Source organism: Saccopteryx bilineata, chromosome 3 (genome assembly GCF_036850765.1).
Source record: "Saccopteryx bilineata isolate mSacBil1 chromosome 3, mSacBil1_pri_phased_curated, whole genome shotgun sequence".
Taxonomy (NCBI): domain Eukaryota; kingdom Metazoa; phylum Chordata; class Mammalia; order Chiroptera; family Emballonuridae; genus Saccopteryx; species Saccopteryx bilineata.
The window spans coordinates 251,545,799-251,573,693 of record NC_089492.1 but is presented as its reverse complement, the minus strand read 5'-3'; the positions used below and the strand labels follow the sequence as shown (position 1 = coordinate 251,573,693).

General features: G+C 44.1%; 1 protein-coding gene across 9 annotated transcripts in view; it reads left to right on the top strand.

Moving 5' to 3' along the window:
* Positions 1 to 27,895, top strand: part of ELAVL4 (ELAV like RNA binding protein 4) — a 167,919-nt gene that overhangs the window by 130,330 nt on the left and 9,694 nt on the right. For all 9 annotated transcript variants that reach the window (XM_066269238.1, XM_066269234.1, XM_066269231.1 and 6 more), the window contains exons 3-4: positions 12,105 to 12,208; positions 27,495 to 27,648. In XM_066269238.1, coding sequence (XP_066125335.1) covers positions 12,105 to 12,208; positions 27,495 to 27,648 — 258 coding nt within the window. The remainder of the gene's footprint in view (positions 1 to 12,104; positions 12,209 to 27,494; positions 27,649 to 27,895) is intronic.

Here is a 27,895-nt window from a genome sequence, read left to right as displayed (position 1 = left end):
TTGAAGAAGAAGAAGAATAGGGAGAAGGAGAAGGAGAAGGAGAATAATAATAATAATAATAATGGCTTTCCTCCTCAATTTCTACTCTACAGATTCATTTCTGCATGAATTATTTTGTGCTTGGGTTTTCTTTCTTTATTTTGTCTTATTTCATACCTGCAAACTGAGTGGTGATGAAAAAGGAAGGCATAGTTTTGTTTCTTGTTTCTTTTCTTTTTCTGGATCTGGGGAATTCATGTCTTTTTTAACATTTGTTAGAACTGAACTGAGCTGTCGGACCATGGTCATGAGCTTCACGTCTGGTCCTTCACTATCCATGCACTTCCTGGCATAGGGACAGGGTATTCATCTCTGCATTTCACACAATCGGTGGTAAGTCCAAGGCCAGAGGACCCCAAACCCTTAGCTCAGAAGTGACCTACTGACAAAGACTTTCGGACAAAGTCCTTCTCCAGCTCATATTTGACATCCTGGATTATCTCTGCACAGACAAGTTATTTATCGCACCTCCTTCCTTGAGAGCCATGGATTTCCTTTTACTTTGAATAAAAGCAGTGTTAATAGATTTATATTCAGTTAATATTTGAGAGGCATCTACATGTGCCAAGCCTTTTCCTATAACTTACCTCACATAATCTAAATCCTAACATGATATCAAGTGCCTCCATATGCCCTTTGTAAGAATAGTGTCTGATGGGAGATTTGGAGCCATTGTCTTAGTGCCTGCGTACAACAGCTTCTTTCACCCACAGACAGTCTCGATTTTGCTATTTACAGGGCATGTAATTAGTATTAACCTGGTAACATTTTCTACCTCTTCTTCCTTTCTTGCTAAACCCTTGTCTAACATCAGCTGCATTTCTGGAATCCCCTGTTGGTTCACATCCATTCTGGGTAGAAAGTCTTGGCTATTTGACATCCAGACCTCTGTTTTATGTGAGAGTCAGCCAACCAAGAATGAAGAGTTCTGGTTCATTCTTTGGCTAGCTGGAAGTTTGCCAAATTCCTCCTCTTTTTTTTGTTTCCAACCCTTATCAAAAATATTTTTAAATGTGTGACTATTTATTCCTATGGGTAAAAATATTCTGAATATAATTTAATTTCATGTTGTTTTGATTAAGAATCTTTTATTGCCAGGGTCATCAATCTGAACACTTTTTCACATGTGATAAATATTAAAGTTGAGATAGTTGTCAGGAGGCTTCTATTGTCTCTGGTACATTACCTAGAACAGTGTTTTTCAACCAGTCCACAAAGTCTATAATCAACGGATCTATAGTCTGCATACAATATCAGGGTGATTAACTCTTTTGTGGACCCACATGAAATTTCTGGCAAACCAGCACGTCTGCCGACTGGTGTTGAAAAGCACTGACCTAGAGTATGTTTTCCTCTCAGTTTCTTTTTAAGTAAAACTTGATACTTTTTATCACATGAATCGTCTTTCTTCCTTGATAAAACCAGAAGAAAAATAAGATTCAGATTAGTTCTCTTTTTTCATTTATTGAGGTTTGTTATTGAAATGTATAAGTACTGTCATTTGCAGCAACTTATTATAGGACAAACCAAAAAAAAAAAAAATGTTTTAAAAAAACTCCTTTGAGATTTGATTGGTTAGTTTTCTTTATGAAATAGTGTAGCTTCATAGCTGGTCCTTCTTGCTTTGGGGACTGCTGGAAATCACCGTGTATACTTTGTGGATTTCCATGTGCCTTACTATGGTAACAGAGGCATTGGCATCTTACTAAGCAGTTTGGTTTTTATCTTCTCTGAAATCAAAAAACACTATTAAAACCTGCTTGGGCTTTGGAGCCAGATGGTCTTGAGACCTCTGGACATTAGTCTTCTTGATTATAAATGGCTTACCTTGTAGGGTTGTTTTATTTAGGAATAGATGAATAATAAAAATAAAGCATTCCTGTGTAACAAGAAAAGAAAAGATAAATATGTACTAATTAACTAGGTGGGAGAAATCCTTTTACAATGCATATGTATAGCAAGTCATCATGATGTATACTTTATCTCACAATCTTATTTGTCAATTATACCTCAGTAAAACTGGGCTGAGAGAAATACGTACAGCACTCAGCACACAGTAAGCACTAAAAAATAACTAATTTTTTATACTGTTCATTTGATTATTGAACTAATTCATTCATTCATTTCACATAGGTTTATTGAAAGCCTACTATGTACCACACAGTGGTCTTACCAAGATTAGTAAGGCCCCCGGCCCTGCCCTAAGGAACTTAGTGTCCATTGAGGAACACATGTAGCTCCACGAGTATCTATTGAATGCCCACCTTGGGCCAAGTGCTTTGCTTGTTGCCATCTCGATGCCATAATGTGAGTGCTCAACCTCTGGGAAATTACATCTACTTAGAAAGCCAGGTTGTAGCCTCTGGGAATAACCAAGTACTGGCTCAATGTAATTTTAAATACTTTGGGAATGCAGAATAAGGAAAGCTATGTTCTGTCTTTTTTAATAGTGTTTGTTGTTGGCAGAGCGCAGACACACTCACGACTCCAGATGTCTCTGCCAGAGGCATAGGGAGATCTTATCTGTGCGTCTGAGCACAGGTTCAGCTCAGAAACAGCATGGACAGTCCAGATTGATATCAACAACTCTTGGCCTCCAGGAAGCAATGGCTGTAAGATCAGTGGCAATCTATTTTCCTGAAGGGCTGGATGCTCATGTTGTCCCCTCTTCCTGGAGCGCTCTTCTCTGTCTTTTGCCTGTCTGTCTCCTACCAGTCTTTTCATATCAGTCTCAGCTCAGGTATCCTCCAGAAACCCTCCCTCCTCACTGTCACGGCACTTCACCATACTCTAGGACGATCATTGTTGATTAATAGGTCTTATGTGCCTACTAGACCATGAATTCCTTGCTTCTTCCTTAGTCCTCAGTTTCCAAATCTGTAAAAGAGACTTGGAGGTGTTTGATCCTTAAGTCCTTTGCAAGACTTCGGTTCTGTGATGTAGCAGATTCAGTCTGACAGACACGCCAAGTAGGAAGATGGGAATGGGATACTTTGGGGTGTACATTCAAATTAAATGAAAAGAACGAGAACTTGGAGATAGTACTCGAAAACCAGACTCTCTCCAAGTCTCAGGGACGTTGCGTGGTGTCAGGGCAGGCGTTTAGCACACAGGTGAGCACATATTCAGGAAACCAGGGCACAGCTGAGAAGCTGTCATGGGAAGGGAAGAACATGGGCCTGACTATGTTCTCTAGCCAAATGGCCTTGGGTTTGTTACTTCTCCGTTCTGGGCCTCGGCTTCCCTTTCTGTAAAACAGGGATCGGAATGCTTCTCCAGAGGTTGTAAAGATTTAAATAACGGTATAGGTAAAGTTCTTGGCCCATAGTAGGTATTCAATACATATTCTCTATTGTTTTTATTTTCTTAATTAGAAATCACAATAAATGGAAACTGGCTGTGAGCATGGGTCTAAAATAAATATAATAAAGAACCATTGAATCTTCGGAGGGATCTTGTGGGTTGATATTGCTAACTGCTATAGCATCTCCTGATAAAATGTAGGTCTGGCTTCATGTTTACCATCATTCTAATCATGGAGCCCTCACCACCTCACAAGACTGCCCATACCCTTATAAAATCATTATTTAACAGTTCTTCCTTTTATCAAAGCAAATGTGTACTCCCTCTTCTATTGTCTGAGTCTCACTTTCTTCCCGGGGGCCCAGCAGAGTAAATTGACCCCTGACTTTCTATGACAGCCTTTCAAATATTGGAAGGGGCTTAAAGCACCTCTAGAGTCTTCTCTCTTTCACACTAAAGCCCACAGGTCTTAAAGATGTGTCCCATGGGATCTGATTCCATACCTCTTAAGAGCATCTGGACATACATAATGCCCTGGCAAAAGATTTTGCTGCTCTTCCTGGTCCCTTTCCGTTTAATATATGGGAGGTTGAGGGTGATTAAGAGGATATAAATATGTATATAAATAAATAATACTCATTTATTCAACCAAAAGAAATTTACTGGATGTCCAAATAATTTCATGAACATTGGCAGGTAGGGAAAGTACAGAGATGAATAAGATATGATCTTGGCCTCCAGTTGCCGCTATGTGGTGATGAATGATAATACATTAAGAGGTCATTTTGAAAAGGTGTGTCAGTGACGATGTTCACCTGATCTGTAAGGCAGAGGGACGCGGCTAGCTTGATTTTCACATATGTCTCACTCAGCAGTGCTGTAGAATCAGCTTGAAGAAACCAGGGGTGCCTCTTTCCTCTTTTCAGTTGTTTGACAAATGCATTGGTAAGTTCCTCTCATATTCACTTGTGCTGTTGCTCCAACCTGCCAAGCATGCTCCTGCCTCAGGGCCTTTGAGCATGAGGTTCACTCTGCCTGGAATGGCCTTCCCTCAGAGGGGGGACTGACCCCCCCTCCTACCCCTCAGGTCTCTGCTATCATGTCACCTCTGCAGTGAGGCCTTGCCTGACCCTGTATTTAAAAATTGCAACCCTCCCCCCCCACTGCCTTTCCCTTTTTCCTGCTTTATGTTCTCCCTTGAACTCACAATCATCTGACAAATTTTATATTTTATTTATATGTTTCTTGTCCTATTCCCTCACCCCAAATATGATGACAGAAACCAAGTATTTTTTGTTCTCTCTATATTCCCAGTGAATGAAACTATACTTGGCACATAATAAGTGCTCAATAAATATCTATAGGATAAATTAATATAGTGCTTGAATTCAGCCCTCAGGTTGGAATCTCATCCCTTCATAAGGGAACCCATATCAAAATTCTGCTCTTTCTTCAAAGCCCAACTCAAATGCCCCCACCTCCAGGAAGCCTTCCTTACTCTGCTCAGTTAAAATTAGTTTCTACATCCTCTCTGTTCCTATACATAACTTTAAGAGAAAATTCTCTGTTATACAGGGTGGGGCAAAGTAGGTTTATACCTACTTTGTGAGTACACGGGACACTGACTTCATTCTTGTATTATTATTTATTATTATATTACATATTGTTATATTTTCTGTATGAGCAACTATAAGCCTATTTTTGCCCTACCCTATATTTATTATTTTTGAACTGTAATTCTTATATTTGTCTTTCCCTTCTACATAATAAGCCCCTTGAAGGCAGGAACAATTTCTTGGTCATTTTGGGGCCCACTCATAGTTACATGTGGAATCTGCATGCCTGTTACAGTATGTGTTCCAGTGTAAAAGAAAAACATCAGAAACATCCTTCACTCTCGAGGAGGCTGGGGCTCACTGAGGAGGTAGTGTCCTCACAGGCCATAGTGTAAGGGCTGGAGAAGGATGAGAGGAACCACCTTCTGAGCATGTGTCATGTGCCAGGCACTTCACATGCATGATTGCTTTTAATCCCTCTAATAGCTCCCTGAAGATAAAAGTAACATTAAGTCCATTTTACAGATGAGATTACTTCAACTGAATTCAAAATTTGGGGCTGAAAAGAAATAGCAAATATTAAGGAATTCTGAGAGCTTCCCTATCAGAGCATCCCTCCCCTGTGACTCTGGGTAAGGTGTGTAGGTGCAGGGAGGTGAACATAACTTGGCCAGGGTCACACAACGAGAGGCCGAAGCTGCAGTTCTTATAAGTCCCCAGGTGATGCCAGTGACGCTGGTGGAGGGACCATACTTAGAGTGGTTAAGACTTTAAATAACAGTTGTGTGAACTACTAAAAGAAAATAAATCTTCTGACTAGTTGGCTTTACAAACACTGAGTTTGCAGGAGAAAAGCTAAGACTCAGACAGCCAAACACATGTAAACCCTCACGGAAGGGTGCTGGGACGGGGCAGAGCCCGGGCTGCTCCAGAATCGCGAAGCATCCGCAGCCAGTGTAGAGAAGGGCAAGGGACTCCAGCACGCAGTGTGTGCCTCCCCTTGAGTTCTTAGCTGATGCCAGCCTCTCTGCTGTGCCATTGCACAGAGGCCAGACCCCACAGGGAGAGGCAGGAGCTGGGCAGTCACACAGACCTGGCTTCATGCAAATCCTAGCCCTGGAGCCTACTTCCTGGTTGACTTTGGGTAGGTTATTTAACATTTCTTAGTCTCACTATCCTTATCTGCACAATGGGCCTATGTACCCATTTCACAGGATTAAATTAGGCATTCTTACTAAGCCATTGCTGGTAGTGCCTGGCATAAAGTAGGCACAGAATAAATTGTAACTGTTCTTCATCCTCATGCTAATATAGTTAATCCTCACAGTGATCCTTTGATTGGGAGGATAAGGGATTATCCCTGTTTTTCCACATAAGGGAACAGGCTGATGAAGCTTAAACGACTTAACCAATGTTACACAGGAAATATGGTTTTAAAGCCACACACACACACACACACACACACACACACGTATATATGCAGTAACAGCCACAGAGCTCTCTGACCCCCTTTTGAGTGAGCTCAGGTAGATTTCAAGGCAGCTGACAGCTGGGGAAGCCACCCCAGGACCGGCAGGGAGGGAGTGCTGGGACGTGGGGTTGACCGCGGTTAACTCAGCATGTGGATTTCCGCCTCGCAGGTGATCTCGAGGTGACCGGGGATTTTATCATGTGCTTTGAGAACAGAATTTCAGCCTGAGCTAGGGGTTCTAACATCCACAAAAATTCCTTACTCAACTCGGAAGTTTTCATCAACAGCAGCTACCCATCTGGCTGCCCGCTTGGGGGCTGTGCAGATGAGAGAAAGTAACTCTTCAGTTTCTGGAGAACGACGATTTTTAAAGACAGAAAAAGCAAGCTGTGCAGGTTAGCAGTGCAGAAATGCTGAGGTTCCTTCCAGCCAGCCCTGCAAGGGGACAGACTGCTTCTGCACCGCTGCCATCAGCCATGAGGATGTCACATTTGAAGTCCTGCTGTCGGTACCCCCATGACCACAAAGGCAAAGGGAAACACTCTGATTCAGAATGACTTGGAAAATGAGGGGTTATAATCAGCTATATGGCAATCCTTCCTAGAGTTAGAGTACAAGTTTAAAATGCTTAACACAAACTATCAAAGATAATCTACTTTTTTCTTAGGTGATTCAAAAAAGCTTCATAGGTATTTCAGGGCCTCAAAAAAGTTGTCAGTAATATTTTAGTTCAAATGGAGTAACTGTGGTTATGGAAAAGGATACTAGATTTGGAGTCAAAAGATCTACACCAGCGTGCCAGCAAACTATGGCCCAAAAGCCAAATTGAGACCTCTGCCCATTTTTCTAAATAAAGTTTTATTGGAACACAGCTACACATTCATTGGTTTACATATTGTCTGTAGCTTCTTTCATGCTGCAATGGCAAATTGTCGTGACAGGGACTGGAGGACCCACCAATACTAAACTACACTGCTCACAAAAATTAGGGGATCAGGGAACGGGCAGATACTCCAGTACTTTCAGCCTTTTGTATAGTGCATTTTCACCAATGAAATAAAAGTTGGTTTTGCATCTCATATGCATAATCGAACAATTTTCTTTGACTTGTCATTTGCTTTTCTGATGTTCTTGTTTAATAAAAAAAATTAAATGCTTCTTTTTTTATTGCTTTATATTCATTTTGCATTGTCCCCTAATTTTTGTGAGCAGTATATGTACTGTCTCACCCTATGCATAAAAATTTTACCAACCCTTGTCTAGATTGAGATCCAGCTCTGTAATGTAGAGCAAATCACTGTTTTCTCTGAGCTTCAGTTCCCACGTCCGTAAGATGATGATTATCTCTCCCACAGGGCTGTCGTGAGAATCAATGTGACAGAAGGGGTGGGAGAACACTTTGGGAACTCAGAATCTCTGTGGAAAGGTGGGCAGGGATGGTTTTTATTGTTTACCTGAACAATACTGTAGGAGAACCCACCCAGGACATTTTTTGTTTGTGTTTTGTTCTCCAGTCATCTCTGGTGGCAGCTTGTTGTCCTGTTCTCCCCTTGCCCCAGGTCCCCGCCCTCTACCTCTTCTCCTCCATACATAAGAACAGCTGGTGCTATGCTTCCAGAAAGGAAGAATTAGTACACGTATGTTTATACATTCTTTCATTTAGCAGATATTTGTTGAGTACCTTCCATGTTCAAAGATGCTAACTTTTATAAGGTTATTCTTGTAGGGAGAAGTGTTTGGTGTCTAAGACGAGAAGTAAGGTATACAAATTATTATAACAGAATAGAGATGTTTGAATGTCATAGTAGGAGGACACATCATGTGTTTGAGTGTGTGTGCATGTGTGATCTATAAAAACAGAAACGTTCAGGTTCAAATTTAAGAAAAACTTGTTAAGAAAAGAATCTGTTTAATCTAAAACCACCGAAATGCCTTAAAATGTAGGCATTATGTATAACAGTTTTCCCTTGGAAACAACATTCTAATCTTAAGCTTCTATCCCAAAGTGCTAAGAATTCATGTCCTTCCCATGCATGGTCTCTGGAGACGCCTCCCCATGCCTGCTGGACCGGGCTACCAAGGACTGGTCCCTTGTAAGTAAGGGTTGTAGGTCATCTAGACATAAAAAAGCTAGGTACTTACCATAGTTTCTAAATTTTAGAGGCAGTCTTCGTTATATAACATCTTTTCTTTATCGATTTATTTTTTCTTTGCTGATGATTCAATAAACATAACTTTGGTGATTTAATTTTTTATTTGTTCAAATTGCTCTCAAAATAAATTCATAAATTGAGAACAAAAATGAAGTTTAATGTTCTGTTCTAAATATTAATGTCCTGTCGCCACACCTCTATAGTCAAGTCTCGCTGCAGCTAACAAAGGAAGAAGACATAGTTATTTGGGAAAAGAAAGAAAAATAACACGAGGACCTGACCTATGTGTGGAATGCAGATGCACACATACTCAGCCCTCAGCTCCTGACTGGGTCCCTGGGGCCTTCCCAGCGTGGTGGCTCTCCTGGTCCCCATGGAAATAGTGTTGGTATTTTTTGTGACTGTGCTTCGTCTGTGTTTTTCTATGTAACATTTAAATACAGAGCTACAAATTCATAACCCATAACCAATACATGGCCACCAGAATAAAAACATTAAAGTCTTCCTTATTTTACTCTCCCCTACTACTAAAAGAGTTTCTGAAAGAAATGAGTCTTGGGTTTTTATCTTTTTTTACCTAGGGCTTTAATCCTCTGTAGGCAGTTTTAAAGAGAATGTTTATTTCCATAGAGTACTTTGTATTCGTCTTAGCTGGACTCCTCCTCCGCGGGCGAGAGGCCCGTGAGGAAGCCTGTTTGTGAACTGGGTTACCGCAGCTGGTGGCCCCCGGCTGCCCCTTATCTCATACCTTGCAATTCACAGGCAAGTCTCTCCTCTTCTGTCCTCCTCTGGTGCCATGCAGCGTTCTGTTCTGTATCAAGGAGAACCTCCAATCTTTTTTCCTCTTGCTCTCTGAAGCGATGTTCCCCTGGTTTTTACTTGTCCTAAAGCACCCTCCTTCTTGATGCTGAGCGCAGTCTCTAAAGCTAGAGCACGTAACGATAACCCAGTTGTGCTGGTTGCAGTCTGGTACTAAGGTGATGGTGGGTTGGGGGACTGAAAAGGCAGGTGGGCAGATGTGACACAGAAGTCCTTTCCTTCACTTAACCTTCAGAACCTTCCTAGGACCTGAGAGTGTTTTCCTTCCTCCTGAAACAAAGGTCTAAAATAAAGAGAAAATGTAGAAGGTAAAAATCATAGCCCCTCTACAGGGGTGGGCAAAAGTAGCTTTACAGTTATGAGTAAGCAAATCAGAGTTTTATTCTTGTATTACTATTTATTAATTCCTGTATTATTTTCCACTGAGCAACTGTAAGCCTACTTTTGCACACCTCTGTATTTATTTTAGATTTCCATAAGTATATGAATAATTAGACAGAAAGATAGTTTATCAGGGAACATGCATCACTGGTAGGCATGATAAATCTCTTTACATATATTTCATCATTATGATGAATTATGAATTATTTGGATTTAGGTCCAATGTTTGCAGTTAAGGGGCAAGTGTTTTGTCTATATTTTTTCATATTTCATTTTAACTTTACACAAATTAAATTTAGCTAGGTAGGTTGATATCCGACCTGTTTCCTAAAACTCATATCTAAGGTTTATCATTGAAATTATTGTTTTAAAAAATGCCCTTTAAAGCAGCTCAACTTGGTGTGTGACTGTTTAAAATAAATAATTGTAAAAATATTTTAGTACAGTAGTTATTAAGGCTTCTTTTCTATATAAGATAAATAGAACTAATAAATTGGCATGATGAAAATGGATTTAATTAGGTAAATTTAGTTAGACTTGTTGAGGTGGTGTCAAAATTAGGATAAATGGTATTTTTAAATCAATGAAATGATCTCTGTTATTCTTTGGATTGCAAAAATTTTCTTGGAACAGGTAGCAGGGTCTTGCTATTCACACACACCTCTCTCATGCTTACTCTTCTGTGTACACACACACGCACACACACACACACACACACCCCACAAGCACAGGGACACGGGGAGAGAAGGGTCCCAGCCCCTGGAGGGTGCTCAGCATTCTCTCCTCCTTTCTCAGTTTCTAGTTCTGGCCTCTGCCTTGGTCTTTTCCTATTATAACTCTGGTATTCCAAAACAAGAGAATATCCTAATGGAAAGAATTGTCATTTGGGGTTTTCATATGGGAGACAAAAAATGTATTTGAGTTTCCTCACAACTCTCTTTGTTTCCTTCCTATAGAGAATAACAATGTCACTCGTTTTCTGATCCAGAACCCAACTTGTTTTCCCAGGTTCCCTCCTACAACCAACACAAACACAGACATTTACCAGCAAAAACAGAAGCTGTTGGGAAGAATTTTTGGCTGCTGAAGCAGGCTCCTGTCACTAGGACATGGCAGGCTCCTCGCTATATTGTCTCCCCGCCCTGGCCCCTGTGCTCCAGAGGGAACTTGATGTAATCAGTCCTTCCTGACATGTGATGTCCTGTCATTTTCCTTCCCTTCATCTCTGCTGCCGCCCACAAATCAATAACGTTGCCTGGGAAGTTCAAACTGGTTTTGCAGCCACCCTGAGTTCTGTGTTTCTTAAAGGCTATGTCAGAAAATGTAAAGTTTCCTAATGATATTTCTGGCTGATGACACATGCAGAGCTGATGGACTATTTATAATCAGTGGCACGATCGCAAACACATTATTTTTACTTTGCTGTGGGGGGGGGGGGGGGCTGTCACTTGCCACCTCTCTTTGCAGACAGGTCAATGCAATCTCCACCAAACAGAGCTAAATCCTCTTTGAAGAATGCATCTGCACACTGTACCCCCCCCCTTTAAGTTAGGAGCTCCCCAGTTCTCCAGTTCTTTAACCCACCCTTTTTATTGTTGTTGTGCGGGGGGGGGGGGGGGGGGAGATGGAGGCAATGAATAATTTGTAGCAACTGCTTTAGATTCTGGCCGTGCCTTCACTATAACGTCTCCAGTCTTTGCTGCTTAGATCCTGCTACATTCCTGAGTGTAGGTGTGGCCGGCACAACTGAGGCAGCAGACACAGCTACTGTGTCCAGCGCTTGCCCCAGTTTTACAGGACTGACCAGAGCACAGCTGTCGTTTGTTGAGCAGCTACTATGTTCTAGGCAATGCCCCTGGTAGGCATTTTATATACAATATCTCATTAACCCTCTCAAACCTGTTTGTGGCAAGTGCTGTTATTGCCAGAGAAGAGATGGAGGGTGGGGGTAGAGTGGGACAAGAGCTTAAATGACTTGTCCCCAAAGTCACACAGCTGACTGTGTGAAAGCCCCAGGACTCCAGTTCAATTCTCTTCTAACAAATGACACTTGTTCTCTTTCCACTACCCTGTCCTGCCTCTTCCCCATTAAGTGGACCTTTGTGTATCTATGGTATGGATGTGCAGGGGCTCTTACCTATTCCCAGCTTGGGCAGCTCCCATGAATTTAAAGCTGACCATAATGATACATGAAAGAATTTGAAAATTTTCGACCTGGGGGTAAACCCTGGTATAAAAGAAACCATATACTAGAGGAGGGTTTGGATTCACTGCAATGGGAAGTGTTACCTTATAAAGATATTGAGCTCTCTCTCTTTCTCTCTCTCTCTCTCTTTTGCTCTCTCTATCTCTTTCTCTCTTTTTTAAAAAATGTTTCCACAGGACAGAGTTTAGGGTATGGATTCGTTAACTATATTGATCCAAAGGATGCAGAGAAAGCCATCAACACTTTAAATGGACTCAGACTCCAGACCAAAACCATAAAGGTAAGAGGTGATATGCTGGCTCCTGCTTGGGGAGGCGCTGGTTAATTTCATCCTTCGACCTAATGAATAATGGCAATGAGGGAGCTGGAAGGGGTGTTCTTTGTTTATTCAAAGGGCATTTGTGGGGAACACAGATCATTACAGAAGAGCGAGGAGAAGACTGAGTAGGGAAGGGGCCAGGAGCTGTGGGACCTCCGGTCTGGAGGGCAGATGGGCTGTCAGGGATGACCACCCCACCTGGAAAGCCTGTGAGCCTGAATCTGCAGAGATGGCCAGAACTGAGCTGCAGGAAGAAGCTGAGGCAAGGAAGCTATTCCAGGCAGAGGGAACAGCGCATGCAAGCTGTGAACGTGAATATAACCGTAGTGAATGGAGAACAGCGTATAGAGCAGTGTGGCCTCAGTTTGATGGGGAGATAATGAAAAGATGAGCTGGGGGCAGGGATCTCCTATGCCAAGCTGAGCTAAAGGTAGAAAGAACCCTCCTAACTGAGACTTGAAAAGGAAAAACCAGTTATAAGTAAACACACTAGCGTAACAGTATATATAAGATCTGTGGGAGCATAGTAAAGGAATGACAGAAAAAGGAACATTCCAGCCATCTGAAAATAATCAGACTGGTACATAATATCTCATAAAGGGTTAGATTGAGAAAGACAACCAGTTACCCAGCGCCTGCTCCTCCAGACCAAGGTTTCTATAGCTGGATTTTCACTTTGTGTTCAGACTTCACCTTTGCTGTTTTGGCTTTGAGGCCCCCTTCCAACAGTCAGTGCTGAGCTCCCGAGTGGTGCCTGCCTCCTGCCCGTCCTCCCCACCTAGCGTCATCCTGTTTGGGGGCAGCTGCCAGCCGATTAATGAGTGCCATTCTTCATAGCCTATTAAACCACGAGGAGGCGTCTCCTGGGCACTCTTATCCTCACGATAGCAAGTCTGACACAAAGTAGGACAAAAGAGAAACCTCTCCCAGAATGGAAATCTATAGATGGCACTAGCTCTCAGTGTCTGAAAACACAAAACCAGAACTTTTTAGTTCAACAAGAGTGACTTTTCCAACATCCAGACTAACAGAGGAGACTAGTGATATAAGGTTATCTTAGCTGGGAGGTAATCAAAATAAAAACATAGCCAAAACAAAACCAGGCCTTCTCTTTGGAGACTATATTATGTGATTTTCTTCCTTCCTTTCTTCTTCTATCCCTTCCTTCCTTTTTCCTTTTTCCCCTCTCTTCTTCCTTTGCTTCCTCCCTTCCTTCTCTCCTTTCTTTTGTCCTTCCTCAAGCACCCTTAGTTTTCCAATTGAGTTTTTCCTTATTTATACAGATGATTGTTTTCCTGATCTCATACTGTCTGTGGTACACACAGACCCCCAAATGGGCCTGGTTCATGTTGCCTCAGTCTCAGCTTAGAGTCAATCCCTATGAGTTCTCTATGGGAAATAATTGAGAATTATTTAATTATGGGGTAGTCCTCTGAGAAGTAGGAGAATTAATTTCTTTTGAAGGAGAAACATAACTATTCTTGTGCTTTAAGTAAAGATGGGATGCTCACATCGCCAGACTCTTTGATGAGGCCATACCAGGTTGAGAACTGTATTTATGCGTTTGATTGATTTTTCTGTGCTATCTAATTTAGCATCAGAATGTCAGACTTTTACTCTTCCCTTGATAGACACCCTGACCTTGGAGTGAGAAAGATACTTTTCTTACCTCTGCAGTTCTCTTGAAATCCAAATTTCCCCAAGAGCTTAGGATCAAATTATCAGCCATCCATTCTGTGTCTATGTTTTTAAAGTATTCCATGAAGCCGTAGGTATGTCCCAAAGGACCGGGTGAACCCAGCCTTTCTGATCTGAGAATGCACCCCTCACCATCAAAAGCAGTGCTTTGTCTAAGTGGATCTTAGCGACAAAGAGCATTGATTATTTTCTTTCTGTGAAGAGCCAGTCTGCTGGCTTCCCTTCTCCATATTCCTTCCCCCACCCCCTCACCCACCCTGTGCTCACCCTGCATCAAAATGCTGCCAACACATTTGCACCCAGCAGTAACGTGGGCTTCCAAGGCACTGTGGGATTGAAAATGCATGATGCCACGGCTGAATCAATAATTTCCATTCTCTACGACGGATGAAAATTTAATGTGCAAACCTGGGGAATTCAGCCCTTTCATTAAAGCAGTTTATTTGCCATACTAAAAATTAAGTTTGAGTGATAGGTTCCTTTATTAACTTTTCTTTTCTTTCCTAAAGGGACACAGTGTTTAAGGTAAAACTCATATTAAAGGGGAGAAAAAAAAGCAAACCTTTTTTATGTGCTGTTAATAGTCTCATTATTTATTAATTTTTAAAAATTGCTTTTCTGCCTTTCAGGCCACTGTTTACTTCTTCTGCTTCGGCTTGCTTTGACGAGTGGCATGAGATTTATCTCTCTACTCTGACTCCATGAAGCAATAGATAACTTACCTATCTGAGGGGAAACAAAAACAAGATTTTTCTGAAACATGCATTATAGAGATCTCCTTAGAATCATCTAGCTATAGTCAAGTCTCTCCCCTCTTTTCAGATTTAGAGGGCATTTTTGGAGTGCTTCATGCAAAACATGCTACTTTAAATGTAATGCACATCACAAATGCAGGCAAACCAAGAGTTGATTCCTAAGCTTTGGAAGTTAGTGATTAACAGCTAGATTTGGAGATAGTTCTGGAAAGCCGTGAGGGCAGTAGAAGCTGCAGTGAGCTGGAGAGCAGTAAAAAGGGAAGCTTTTCTTCGGCTATTGCTGATTGCTTAAGCCTAGATAGTTGCCAGATCTTCCAATCATTGAATAGAAAATGAAATCCAGATTTTTTTATGCCAAATCTCTTCGTTTCTAAAGGTTGGATACCAAAACATTTTAAAGCATTATGTAAGTGGGCCAAACATAACTTAATAGTGAACCTGTAGACATGCAGTTGGCAGCCTCTGAACTCAAATTTAAATACGCAAACATTGTTTTGCTGATTGGAAGCGAATGACTCATTACTGGCTGCTAGTAGAAGGTGCCCACAAATGATGGTTCTCTGTTAACAAATACTGATTTCTCCTTTATTAATGGGGGATGTGATGTGAGCGTGCAGATACTGAGGTGTGTGGAAGGCAAGGCCAGGCCTCTGTCGTCCGTGAGAAATACAGTCTAGACGTAGACACGTCAGCCGCAATGACTAATGTGGATGACTGTGGATAACGTGCCCATTGGAAAAACAAGTATCTTATCTGGAAGTATGCATTACAGAGATCTCCTCAGAACCGTCTAGTACATGTCTGCAAGCCAGGGACTGCAGAGGAATTGCTCTTTCGATTATAACTTGTTTAGTGGAAGAAAGTGGCTAGGTTCCCACCGCTCATCTTACAGACCAGGCTCCGACAGATGAAGTGACTGTCCAAGCCACATAAGTGGTGAGCAGTGCAGCTCAGTTAGCATCCGAAGGTTCTGTGAAGGGTCTGTCAGGAGAGAAGTTGTTTAATATGTGACCAGGAGCTTGAAAGGAAATAATAATAATAGTGGTGCTACCTTATATTGAGTATTTACTGTGTGCCTAACACTATTCTAACTCCTTTACATGCTTGATCGCGTTTAATCCTTGAAACATCCCTAAAGCTAGGTGCTTTATACAGAGCAGTTCTAATTCTTAAAATAGCCCTGGAAGGAGATGCTATTTATACAAATGAGAAAACTGAGGCCCCACGAGGTTAGGAGACTTACTCAGGATCACACAGTTGGTAGCAAGATTTGGAGTAACCAAAAAAAAATGTTTTCAAAGGAATTTGACAGTAGGTCGTACCCGCTGGGATGTCACACTGCCTGTTTATTCAGCAAGCACGTGCATTCTGCAAGTGTGTGGGAGTGCATTTGGCTCAGCACACACATGGGTTATACGCCCGGACGTGGGACGCAGCCACACACAGCAGACAAATGAATTGCGTGTCTTCTCCAGGTTCTTCAGTAAACAGGCTCGTGATTCGGGGCTGCTGCTGTCACCCTGGCCACTGACCTGACTTCCGAGCATTTCTTCTCAGACCCCTGCTTCCCAGGCAGTGCCGCAGCGATCGTTCTGCCCATGAGTGTCAGACAGGCACGGTGCTTACATCGGCGAGCCTGCCACAGAGCCTGGCTCCTCACTCGAGAAACGAGGTCTTTTCTCAACATTTCACCCTGCGTCTAATGGAGATGATTTGTCCCACTTAGGGCTTTTGTGGTGCTATCTGTTTAGTTTCTTCCCCATTTGTCACCAACATAGATCACTTTAGAAAGCATCTGGTAAAATGGCTACGGATTCTAGAAAATGATTTCCAGCCCCCCTGGACCCCATGTCAATGCCTGTCTCAGCCCCAAACCTCTCCGCGAGCTCCAAAAGAGCAGCTTCTGAACTTGCACTGTAATTCCAGCCTCTCATTAAGAAGCACTCCATTGAATCCAGTTGCGGTGGTCCAGCTCTTTGTCATATTAATTAGGAACAAAGGAAATCAAATGGTTCTGTGGTACTTCAAAAGAAGGATATGTTTATCCAAAATTTGGATATGTGTGCAAGTTACACTGAGAACGTGCAGTAAAAAAGTTATTTACAATAGGATTTGAGGGTTTGCAATTCCTCCCAGTAAAACGTTCACAGTATACCTGCTTGGATTTTAACCTGAGTCTGAGGAGCAGGGTTAGAGAACTGTTCACTGCTTCACCTCTGGAACCTCTTGTCTCGTTGGGCAATGGTCTCCAACCCCCCAGCCGCAGACGGGTACCAGTCCGTGGGCCATTTGGTACCGGTCCACAGAGAAAGAATAAATAACTTACATTATTTCCGTTTTATTTATATTTAAGTCTGAACGATGTTTTATTTTTAAAAAATGACCAGATTCCCTCTGTTACATCCATCTAAGACTCACTCTTGACGCTTGTCTCGGTCACGTGATACATTTATCCATTCCACCCTAAAGGCCGGTCCGTAAAAATATTTTCTGACATTAAACCAGTCCATGGCCCAAAAAAGGTTGGGGACCACTGTCGTAGGGGACACACATGCAAAAGACCAACTCTAAAGCAGTGAGATGGGGCGGTCATGTGGACACAGGGGTTCCCATTTGACTTGGAGGGGCTGTAGGAAAGTAGGGAGCTGTGCAGGGTTTAAGGAGAGGGAGCTGGTCAAAGTAAAGCTCTAAGAAGGTTCACCTGGGTGTTTGATGAATGGAACCAGCAGCTTACAGGCTGCTGCGGTAGGTTTTTGTCAACATTGGACATTGGTTTTTATCAGCTCTCTTGAGAGAATTTTTTTTTTACTCATTTCAAAATCAAGACATGCTTATGGATGATTTGGAAAATGCATTATTATACAATGAAGGCAGTATCAGCCATCCCAACTCAATGTGATTATCATTTTTATATATTTTCTTCCTTTTTTCATTAAGTTACATGTTTGCAAATGGTTTGATGTCTTTTCTTTTTCTAATAATTGCATTAAGCTGTTACTCAAATTATAAAAGTATGTTTTTAAGAAAAACATTCTCAGAGCTCTTGTGCAAACTGGAAGAGAACGTGATCTCAGGACTAGGTTAGGGATAAGGGGACGGAAGAGCTGTTTCTGCTACTCAGTGAGCCCAGGAGGGTTGGCCCTCCGGAAGTGGGGTGGCAGAGTAAGAAGCAGCTCTGCTGTGAGGCAGGAGCCCAGCTCAAGGGCGGTGGACTAGGGAAGGGGAAGGTGTGTGAGGGAAGGCTTTCTCCCTTCCGGAAGGAGAGGAAGAGCGAGGTCTTTATCCAGCCTCTGTGCTGTGATGCTGCTTAGCCACTTCTCCATTCTCACTTTATTCTTCTGATAGCGCTACGGTGCCTCTAGGGAATCTTCCCACACATGAGTTTTGCAGGTTCCAGTTTGTCCCTCCCCTCCTTCCTCTAGCCCGGGGTCATCAAGGAGCCATGCCGCCCTCCCTCCCCCCACGTCCACCTGCCTCACTAAAGACCTTCATTCCGCTGAGGCATCTTTTCTTTGCACTTGGCATAAGCAATTATTCCTCCTATCACTGTCCTTAATGCTTCCCGGAGAGTTAGCAGATCATTTTTTGCTGACGGCTATCACCCCACCCAGAAATAATAGACTGCCTCCCTTAATCTTATTAATAACAAAAAGGCACTTTTCTCTCCTCCTCCCCCCCCCCCCTCCGTTGCAGCTAGAGTTGGAGCCAGTGCAGGAGCATGTCCCCACCAAGGACAGCAAGGGCAGCTGGATCGCCAAATCCCCGCGGAGCCGAGAGAGGGACAAGGCATTGCCGTGGAAACTGGAGACCCGTTTCCCCAGTTGTACCAGGCTGCGCTCTCGCTCCCGTGAGAGGCTCTGCTGGGCTGCTGGGCTTCCCAGTGCGCTCTCAGCTTCCTCTGAGTGGATAATTTCAGACACAGGAGTAGAAGTCTGAGAGATAGTTTCCCTGCTATCTCTGCCCAGTGAGGTTGATATGATCCCAGTATCTTAGAGATCATCCACAGTGCCCTGTGTCTGGATTACAGAAGAAAATTGAACAGGTCCAGGTAGGGAGGAAATGAAGGTTTTCAGAAGCACGTGGAACGGGGCTTCAGCTTTATCAGTCTGCAGGAGTAAAGCAGCCAACAGTGTGATGTAAGCTGCTTAAAAAAGAACCTCGGCGCACCTTGGCTGTGGTGGAGAAGTGTGGGCTCCAGAGCACAGGACTTAGTGGTCCTTTCTAGGTCATGCCCGGTGAACTCATCCCTGTTGTATTGTGTCCGATCTCAGCTTCACCATTTTAAAAGACCAGTCACCCTTGGGGTTGTCCAGAGGCAAATGACAAAGATAGCAAAGAGGGTGCTCCACTCACATACTCACCCCGCAGTGGTTACTTTACCATTCTCTAGGGGAAGATGTCTGAGGTGACTCTGAAGCTCAATCCTATATTTCAGAAATCTGTAAAGAGAACTTATGGAGCTATGAGGGTAGAACATTTTTGCCTTGGGTGATAGTGAGTCCCTGATTGTCAAAGGCCTTCAAATGGAGTCATTAGGGATGATGTAGAAAAGATTCCTTTACCAGCCTAGAGTCTGAATAAATGATCCTAAAGGTCCCCTGTAGGTCTGAGATGCTGTAACTTTATGTTGTTTGGGGGCTTCAAGCTGTCCTGTTCAGTAGAGTAACCACTAGCCACATATGGCTATCATTTGAATTTAAATTAAGATTTGAAAAAATGAAAAGTCCAGTTCCTCAGTCACACTAAGCATGGTTGAAGTACCCAGTAGCCACGTGTAGCTAGCGGCTCAGATACTCAACAGCACAGATCTAGAATATTTTCATGATCCCAGAACATTATATTGGGCAACGCTGGCCTAAAACATCAGTGGCCCCGGGAAATAATCACTTCTCTGCGGTTATCATGAAGCCCCAGAACGAATCGGCTGGTAGATCAAAGGTCAAAAAGCTTTTCCGTCTTCCCTTCCCCCCTTGTTATTCAGTCAAAAGAGCCTGAGCTGAGATGGGGAGTCAAGGCCTAGCTCTGTCAAAAGCTACTAGGATAACCTTGGGAGCTTACTTGGCTTCTCTGGACTTATTTCCTCATCTGGAGAATGGTTTCTTCCAGCCCTTAACAGTCTAACTAATAAAATATTAGAGCACAATCTTTCCAGCTTGGTAACATTCCCAGGTGATAGCAGTTTGTGCCCGGTGCACGGCTTGTATTTTGCTGTCCAAGTTAGTCTGCCATCGCAGAAAGATCCCAAAGCTTGGGGTCATATCCAGCTTGTCTTAGTTTGTCTTGGTGACCTTGGATAAGTATTTGACCTCACTGAGCCAGATTCTGTCATCCAGAAAATAGAACTAATGATATCTCTCTTATAGGTAATCATGGCATACAGTGGGCGCTCAGTCATGATCCCCAGAATGAAGATGAATAGGGTGACTCCTAGGGTGGAAATTACATAAGGAGAGGGGAAGACTTTTTCCCATCTACATGTTCCAGAGGTGCATAATGAAGAAGTTTGGGTCTTATCAAGCCTCAGGCAGCATATAGAAAAGGCTTTGCAGAGTGGAAAGTGTTATGGCACTTCCGGCTGGCCACAGTGACCTCACCAGGCTTCCATAGAGCAGAGGCAGGAGTGGCGGTGAGGAGAGTGAGTGGGTGTCTGAAGCCCTGAGTCAGATCATCTTTTCCACTAACCAGACCATGAAACCATTAGCACATCAGCCTACTGTGTGCCAGAGGCTCTCACGATATTCTTAGATTCTCTTCAACTCCATGATTTCCTCTAGCTCCTTCTCCATGGCAGTCAGCTCTTGGGACCTAAAATTCACTGCACACAGTGAATTACACACTTCTGTATCAATCTAGAGAACATTTATTCAGCTCCTGCCCTACGTAAGGCTTTGCAGCTAGATGCCACCGGGGGTCTGCACAAACCACCAGAATGCTTAGACTGTTAGGGCAGAGACAGTGTTGGCACAGATGGCTGTGACGGGAGCAGGGCGTGATAACTGCTGCCATTGAAATGTTGCCATCTGTGGAGCCCTACGAGAGAGCAGTCGTTTGTGCCTGGGCCTCACGGAGGAGACAGCGTTCAGGCTGGGCCTAGAAGGATGGGCAGGAGTCCATTTGTCATAATGATGAGCAAACAGCAGGAACAAAGACATGGACATAGAAACTTTCAGCCCACCTTTACTTTTTTGTGAATTGAGGTGTAGAGTGCATGGAGAGATTAGCAGAAGAGGAGAGGTTGGGCTGGACCCCAGAGGGCCTTGAATGTTCAGGGAAGGGTTTTGAACTTCCATCACAGGGTGCTGGGGCAGGGGGATGTGGCGCATTCAGAACTCCCTCAGAAGTGTTTGTTTAGCATCAGGTTTTGCTCCCGATGACAGGGTATCATGTATCAGGTGGCAGATGGGAGAAGTATGAGGACAGGGGCCACATAAGCTGACACCCGTCCTACCTGTGAGAGGCTGACCCTCACAGTTAGAACTGTGGCTTCCAGGAGCCAACTGGCTTTGTTCTTCTCCCTGGCTCTTGGAGGCGGGGTTGGAGGTTCCGAGGAAGGTTGCTCCCAGAAAGCCCCAGCAACACCAGAGTCTGTTCTTCGCTGCTGTGCTCCCGGCCTCTGTGGAGCGAATGTCCCCTAGGGATCTGCATACTCTGGGGAGTTTGTGCGCACTCAGAGTGTGTTACAACAGATTGGGGGAAATCTGCAGTCTGCTCCTTGGAATGATCGGTCTCTGTGTCTCCTCTGCTAGACTAATAGTCTTACATGTCAGGGACTATTGTATTCATCTCTGCACCCCCAGTGTCTAGCATACGGGCTGATTACATAGCAATCGTATCAAAACCACTGTTTATTGAGCACTTACTGTGAGCCAGGCATTATGCCTAGGAATCTTAAATGCATTAGCTTGTTTAACCCTTAAACATCTCTAATCCTAAACTACATTAGTCAAGTAATGCAGCTCAGAAAGTTTAAGTGACTTACCCCAATGTTATGCAGCCAGTAAGTGGTCAGAATTCAAACCCATATCTCTTCAACGCAAAGTCCTTGCTCTTAATGAGGCTACTCCGTCTCCTTTCCAGTCCAGAATAGATGCTTAATTTCAGTTAAGGTGACATAAATGAGAACTTCCTTGTAGTGGCCTGTCTCAAAATATAGTTGCCTGATACTCTTAACCAGTACCGATCAGTGAGATCCATAAGATAAGAGGTGATAAAGACAAGAAGGATGCTCCTGGTGTACTAGAATAGAAATAGGAAGCTAGAAGTTATGAGGGAGGCAGTTTTGAGCTCAGTAGAAGAAAGAATTTTCCAATAATTATTGATGGCCATGATGGTATAGGATGCTTCTTAAGGAAGTGAGCTTCCCGTCCTTGGAAATGTGTTAGTGGGTAGCCAGCTGTGTGGATCCTGCCTTGCACTTTTGAGGTCACTTACCACATCAAGTTTCTATGACGCAGGTTTCAAGGATGGTGCTTTCTGTTAGGATCATCCATGTCACTTATCACATTTATTTCCACTTACTATGAACCGTGGTTGTAGAGATTGGCAGTTTTGTGAATAGAATGAGGAGCTCATAAAAGCATACAGTCATTGGTAGAAGTCCTTATTGTTTTTCGAAGGGCCCAACAAATGACTCCTCCAAGTTCTAAACCCACTGAGAGATGAGACACAAGAGAAAAGCCTATGGAATCCTAAGGTCATCTTTATTACTGATCAGGCCCCATATGGATTCAGTGGGCACAATGAGGTTCCTAACACAGAACCCCATACTTGGACAGATTGGCATACCCTGTCACAGGTGCTCTGGCCCCCATACCAGAGCATAATCTGCTCCCACAGAACCTGAGAACCTGGAACAGAAAGTGCGCTTCTGGCTGGCCTCTGACTCCCAGGAGGGAGGAAGCAGGAAGTGCTGCAGCTCGGTGCTGTTTCCTTCACTGAAGCTGGTTTAGAGCAGATGCTCCACTCCCCCAGGAAAGGAGAGGGGAGAGGGGACAAGGGGCTCAGACTGCGCCTCCTGGGGGCTCCCTCACAGGGAAGGAAACACAGGGAGTGTAAAGTGAGAGTTCCCCGCCAGTATCTTCCTTCAGGAACAGCCTTTGTCTTCACACTCTTCATTGTGCGCTTAGTTCCTGAGCTGGTGGGGTCCTTGAAGCAGAGAAACCCGCAACCCTCAGTCCCCCCGGGCCTGGCACGCAGGAGGCATTGAGGAAGGAGTGGAATGAATGAACTTCCATCTTCTAATGCCAGTGTTTTTCTGAAGCAGAGAACGATGCCTTTCCTCTCATCTCATCTCCTTAAGAACACCCGAGGTCCTGCCTTCATCTAAGTCCTCCGCCTTTTCTGTACCGTGGTGGCTCAGACAAGGGCAGACGTTGCCAGATGATCCAGGAAGTGTTCTCCCCAGGCGGCGCTGTTTCTGCCGGCCTGCCCAGGCCAAGCCCCTGACTGTGCACAGGGGAAGGCAGACAAGCGTGCTGTTTGGGGATGAGCAGCCCCCAGTGCTGGTCCTGAGCTCCGACTGTGGGGCATGACAATGCCTGCCAGCCGTATGACCTTGGTGAGAATCTCTGAGAGCAACTTTGTGAAGTCACTTTGGAAAATGCAAAGTACTTTGTGGATGGGAAGCAGCGGAATCTGTAGGAATGTGCTGGAGCTAAGTCAGGGCAGCGACAGGGTAAAGGGTGATCCAGACCCCACCAGGATGACAGAGTGGTGACAGAGGACAGTGCCTCTATAGGAACTCACGGGTGGTGTTCCAATTGGAAATGTTTGCTTGTGTGGCCAAATTGAAAAGTGTGTCCCATGCTGGCCCACACAAAAGCCTGTGTGACTCATCAGTAATCACATTTACTAAATATCTACTAAATTCTGGCTATGTGCTAGACACATTTAATCTATTATCTCAGTGCTTTACAATAACCCATCAAAGGAGAATTGTCCTCCCCTCTGACAGTAAAGAAACTGAGACTTATCAACATGTAATTACTTGCCCAAGGTCACACAGCTAGTAAGTGCTAGAGCTGGCCCACAGCCAAGGCTGGTGGCTCCATGTATGAAGGGGTAGGGTTGCTATGAGCCTGCAGAGATGGAAGGGATGGGGAATTTTGAAGGACTGCAGATCTTCCTTCCAGATCCTTTATAAAGTCAGCCATTCTCCACTACCTGCCTTTGGGTCACCTTTACCCAAGAGAGAGGATTGGCTGTCCACTTCCAGCTCTTTCTGAGCCCCAGAGCAAGATCGATGCTGGCCTAGAAATGCCAGACTTGTCTTCAGATTCTGGATGAATGAAGCAAGCAGGACCCCCATGGTCTTAGGCATGGGGTTCTCCAGGATGCTGCCTCCAGCACTGGAAACCCAGGGCTCTAAGTCACTGGCTCAGTGGGGTGAACAAGCCAGCAATGTTTGCCTCTGCAGGAGCTGAACACTGGGATTTTCAGAAATGTTTCACCCTCACAAAGGGCCTGCTACCTGTAGTCACTTAGTGAGGATTTAATAAATGTATGAGGAGACTTGAAAAGTTTAGATCCTGGAATGAGTATTTTGGATTCTGAATGTGGGAAGATCCTTTTCTTTTTGGTCCCCTCCTATATGTTTCCAGGAAAGGGGACTAAGAGAACAGTAGACTTATGATTTCAAATAGAGGAGAAAAACTAAGCAGCAGGGATTGGCTTGGCAGAGAATAATCAGGTGCTGTTCACCTTTGGGGTTTGTTGCTGCTTTGTGGCTGGGGCCCACCCCTGGGGACGGAGAGCAGTAATTCTCCCTGACTGCGATTCGCCCTCTGTCAGAATTGTCTTTTGAGGAAATGGTTCTGATTGTGTCATTGGCTGCTGAGGGCCAGCTCCTTTTTCAGGTCTGTCCCAGCCTGCTCCCCTCTGTACCCCAGTTCTGGCTTCCCAGAACTAATGGGAATCAAGGTCATTACTATCCACTGAGCATTTACGGGATGCCAGGCAGGCACTACACTAAGCTCTTGACCTTCATCTTCCTGTTGGTCCTCACAATAGTGGAAGGATAGCATCAGGCCACCATTCCCTGACACCAGCACACACTGTCACACCACCTGTCACCGCCAGTCTCATCTCACCTCTGTCTCCTTCCTGACTTTTTGAAGCCTTAATTAAAGGGAGATTAATCATTTTCTTCTCTGTGTTTCATTTGCAGCTATATGTAGCCCACACATTTGTGGCATTGTGGTAGGTGGTCTACATGTGTACTAATCCATTCTTCCACTTTACTCATTTGTTGAATACCTTTTGAGTGTTGTCTGTTGTACCCATTGCACTTGGAGCTCCTTTAGGACAAGAGAACATGCCTTGTTCTTGCATGTTGTATATCCCCAGCATGCAGCACTGAGCCTGGCGCATAGTAGACCCTCAGGAAATGTTTGCTAAGAGAAAGCCTCTAAGTGACATCTAGCCCTAGAACACTCTCTCAGTCCTTCCAACCTCAGACACTGGAGAATGGAAAGTGGGGAAGACAGCTGTGATTTGGGGTGCTTAATTCTCAATAATTCCCCTTAATTCTCAGGAATCCAAGCTGCAGTTAACCCCAAAGAGCCATTAGTGTCAGCATCATTTGTTATGACTAGTGGATGTTCACTCACTCTTTCAGTAGTCTTTGAGTGCCCTGTGGTTTTCGGTCTCTGTCCCGGGAGCTAGAGCCACAGAGATGAATAAGACGCACACATACTACCCATAGCCTCAAGGAGATCAGCAGACTCGATGGAGAGATGGTGAATCAAGGTCAGAACAGGTTAAGTACCGTGGGTGGGCTCATTGAGAGCCCTGCTGGGTGGGGGTGGGTGGGGGTTAGGAGGAGGTGAGATCAGGGAAAGCTGTTTAGAGAAGGTGGCATTTAACTGAATCTGAAAGAGAATCTGAAGAAGTGGGTGGGAAATTCCCCCCCCCCCCCCATGAACAAACGCATCATGATAGGAGGGTATGGTTTAAGGAAACAAAAAGGTCATTCAGATAATTAACTTGTCAGTAAGGGGGAAGGGGAGACAAGGGTGACCCTCATTATCAGGGACATATCACTGTGTTTCTATTTTTTCTCTCCTACCGCTCCTTCCTTATGCCTACAAAGAGTTTTTCAAGGTTATAACCAGAAAGACTTGGTCCCTTAAAGGATAGGGGTGGGGTAGCCTGGTATGGAGGGGCATCCTGTCCAGCAGTCTCATGGGATTCTTGGTTCTTTATTCCCCACTCCCCCAAAAATGCACACACAGGGTCCCTTCATGTTAAGGCCCCTCTGCCAGTCAGCCATGTCCTGGGAAGGGACCTGGAGGGGCCACCTATGAGTTTCTAGAAGTAGACACTGCAGGCATACTGCCTTACTCAGCAGAGAGAGACCAGAGATAGATTAGTCACTGACATCACATCTCTTTGTAGGTGTGGGACTCATAGGGGCGCCTAGCACCTCTGTCGTGGTGCGGGGTCTGCTCATTTACCGTTCCTCTCTGCTAGACCCCGTCTCAGACGCAAGGTTCGCTTCACTGCTTGAGATGTTGTTCTTAATGCTGAAGGTCCAGTTTAACATGTACCATTCCTTTTGCACACATGCTTTTGTGTGTGCACAGTGTGCGTGTGCACGCATACACACACTCAGCCCTATAGTCTTAGCAGGTCTAGTGAATTGGTTGTAGATGAAATAAAACTCTCAACTGAAAATTTCTAAGGCATACAGGTCCCTTCCTGTCCGACGTTGTCAGATGTTCTCTGAAATGACTGTTTTCATCATCTATTCTGAGCCATAACCGCCCCAGAAATAGCTTTAGCAGGAAAGTGCTTTTGTTAGACTAGCTGTAAATTATATTTCAAACGTCTCATGTTGTTTTCTTAAAAAATAAATAAATAAGTAAATGAAAGTCTAAAATTAATGACTGCTGGGGTTTGCTTTGCTTGTGTGTATTGCTTACAGATTTGGCTTCTTGCAGATGGAATTTCAGATCTGTTTACAATTCTGTGTTAGCTTTTTGGGGGAAAGAAACAGTTGAGCGATCTGAGAGGACAAATTTACAAAGTCGAACTTATTATAACCGTCGGTGAGGCTCACGTCTCTCCTGCCGCCCTCCTGTCCCTCCTGTCCACCGTGCCCTCGTTCTGGTTATCCCGGTTTTATCTGCTCCGCCTCCAAGTTCGAAGGCACCTGGTTCCTGCAGATGTTATGACAAGGTCACATATCCAGTTTCGCAAGCAGATGTTCATTCAGCCCCATTTCACCAGCGCTTTGTCGTTCAGTGAGAGCAGACCTTGTGGGAACAGATTGGAGCAACACAAAGGATGGAACATAAAAAATCTTGCCAAGAACCTGATCGCTTTTATGTGCTCAAGAAGAAAGGGGTGGGGGTGGGGAGGGTGGCAAGGAGAGAAACCAGCAGAGCAGAATTTTATAGGTTTTTTTTTTTTTTGGTTTATTCAAAGATTATTATGTGTTGGATACAGTAAATCATCTATACACCCACACCCAGGAGGTAAATCTTCAGAACTCTAGGCGTGGGTAGTTCTGCATTTAACAGCTGCCATACAGTAGCTATTTTGTTCTGCAGTCCGAGACCCTTATCTGTGCATTTGTTTTAAGTTATTGTCAACTCTCCTCTTGTTCCTCTATTGCTGTTCTCCTGGTTCTCATCACTATTACAAGAGTAGCTAAAAATCTGAGCTACTGCGTTATTTAAACTGACACCATTAGTTAGAATGATAGATGAGGCACTCTCATCTTGATTGTTGACTCAGTCTCTACTCGGAGGGTATTGCCTATAATGGATTTAGCTCCTCTTGCCTTTTCCTAGGTCTCATATGCCCGTCCGAGCTCTGCCTCAATCAGGGATGCTAACCTCTACGTTAGCGGCCTTCCCAAAACCATGACCCAGAAGGAACTGGAGCAGCTTTTCTCGCAATATGGCCGTATCATCACCTCACGAATCCTGGTCGATCAAGTCACAGGTTAGGTGTTTCTTTGTCATTTCTTTCTTTGTGTCTCAGTGTCACCAGCCCGTGCCCTGTGACCCATAGGAACAGAGGGGTAATGGTTACTGAGGATGAAGGTTGTAGAAGATGAGCAGACAGGTTTTTGACCTAGGAGAAAGACTTCTTCTCCATCAACTTCCCACATTTAGAAAGTGCCGTCTCAGGAGGCCAGAGGTCTTCGTCAGGGGAGCTATTGCAGCAGCAGTCGGCAGGGCTGTCACGA